Source organism: Condylura cristata, unplaced genomic scaffold, assembly GCF_000260355.1.
Source record: "Condylura cristata isolate star-nosed mole 26May11 unplaced genomic scaffold, ConCri1.0 scaffold00025, whole genome shotgun sequence".
NCBI lineage: Eukaryota > Metazoa > Chordata > Mammalia > Eulipotyphla > Talpidae > Condylura > Condylura cristata.
In genome coordinates, this window is record NW_004567126.1 from 1373578 (window position 1) to 1375267 (window position 1690).

Sequence of the window (1690 nt, forward strand, 5' to 3'; positions counted from 1 at the left end):
TTTAATAAAAAAAAAATTAAAAAAAAAAAAAAAGAAAAAAAGAAAAATAGGGCCCAAACCAAAGTCTTGGTCACTTTTAGTGCCTAAAAGTGGGACTGGTGGAGTTTTCCCCTACTACCTCCCAACAGCAGGATCCTGTCACCTACTGGGTATCTCAGACTGGGAATTGTAGAGTCCCTCTATTTCTGACCACCTCTAACAGCCCCACCCTGTCCTCCCAGTAACTTTGACTGGACGAGTGCAATCCCCTCCTTCCTCATCTCCCACCTACCTCCTGCCTTTACCCCTAGTCTGTTTCCCTCAGACCAACCACCACAGGGAATCTGTAATCTGAGCTCAGTCAGACCACTCAGAACATTCTGGTCTCTGCTTCACGCTGAGCAAAAACCAAAGGCCTCACAGAGGGTTCCAGTGCCTGCACCCTCTGCCTCTGCTGCCTCTGGAGTTCATTCTCCTAAAACTCTACCTCGTGCTCCTCTGCAGTCACCTTGGCCTCCCAGTCGTTCCTCATTCTTGCGTCAGGGCCTTTGCACGTGTCCTGCCTACATGGGAGGCTCTTCCCTTAGCTGCTTCATGGCTGACATTCTCATTTCTCTCATCTCAAGTTTCACCTCCTCAGAGAGCTTCCTTTGAATCTCCTCTGAGTCAAGTAGAAATCTTTTCCAATTTTATTCCTATAGTTATTTCTATAATATTGATTTATTTGTTATAAATAAGTAGCAGTAGTAGCAGTGTAATATATTGTGGTGGTATTTTCTTAAAATTTGGGCTCCAGGAGATGGGGTAGTTTTCTTGTTTATGCTTAGGTCCCCAGGGCCAAGAAACACGGCATGTAGTAAATTCTCAATAAGTATCTGTTGGATGACTGAAAAGAGCATTAATATCATTCCTTAGTAATAGTTGAAATAAAAGTATAACAAAGTACACAGTGTGTAGTAAATAAATAATAAAATATATAAAATAATCAAAAAGGAGTCGGGAATCCCTGGGCCCAGGCTCACCTTTCTGGGCATGGAGAGTCACGTTCAGTGTGAACAGGTTGCAGGTGTCTTCCCAAGATTCCAAGGACTTGTGGTACACGGTCAGGACCTGCAGGGACAGAGAAGATTTTAATCTTTCCCTACCTGTCCCTTTCCTCCATGCCCCAGTCCTTGCTTACCCAGGCCAATCCTTTGGTGCAGTGGCCAAAACACCTGGGAGTCTGGACCAGGTCAGTGACACAGCCTTCTGGGTTGGTGGTGATGGATTCTACCTGTGCTGTCCATGTGTCAGCCACTTGCCATGTATACCTGCTGAGTGCTCGAGATATGGCTAGTGTGACGTGGGAAGTGAGCCTGTATTTTAGTTATGTTTAATGTGTGACAGGCCCAAGGCCACAATAAAGGTCAGGGATTCAGTTGTGACTGTTGCCTGAAACGCAAGAGGCTGTATGACACTTGGCGAGCACAGGCTATCCTCCTGGCCACAGGCCATGGGCTGGAAGATGTAGTGGAGTCTCCACATTCTGGGGGAAAGGTTAATTGGTCCTCTAGACCTTGGGAGGCATTCTGAAAGGAGAATGTCCTATTGGAAAAGCAAGGAAGGGGACCCTTCCAGAGACTCAGCATGGTGGGTGCAGAGGGATTCAGTAACCTTTAGACTCCAATCCCTGAGTCTTGCCTAGACCATGTATAAACCTTTTTTTTTTTTT

General features: G+C 45.9%; 1 protein-coding gene across 1 annotated transcript in view; it reads right to left on the reverse strand.

The window, feature by feature from the left end:
* The window catches only part of LOC101630082 (A.superbus venom factor 2-like), a 20453-nt gene that overhangs the window by 7633 nt on the left and 11130 nt on the right, over positions 1-1690 (reverse strand). Inside the window, exon 14 of the mRNA XM_004688747.1 lies at positions 1002-1089. Within this exon, the coding sequence (XP_004688804.1) occupies positions 1002-1089 (88 nt within the window). The remainder of the gene's footprint in view (positions 1-1001; positions 1090-1690) is intronic.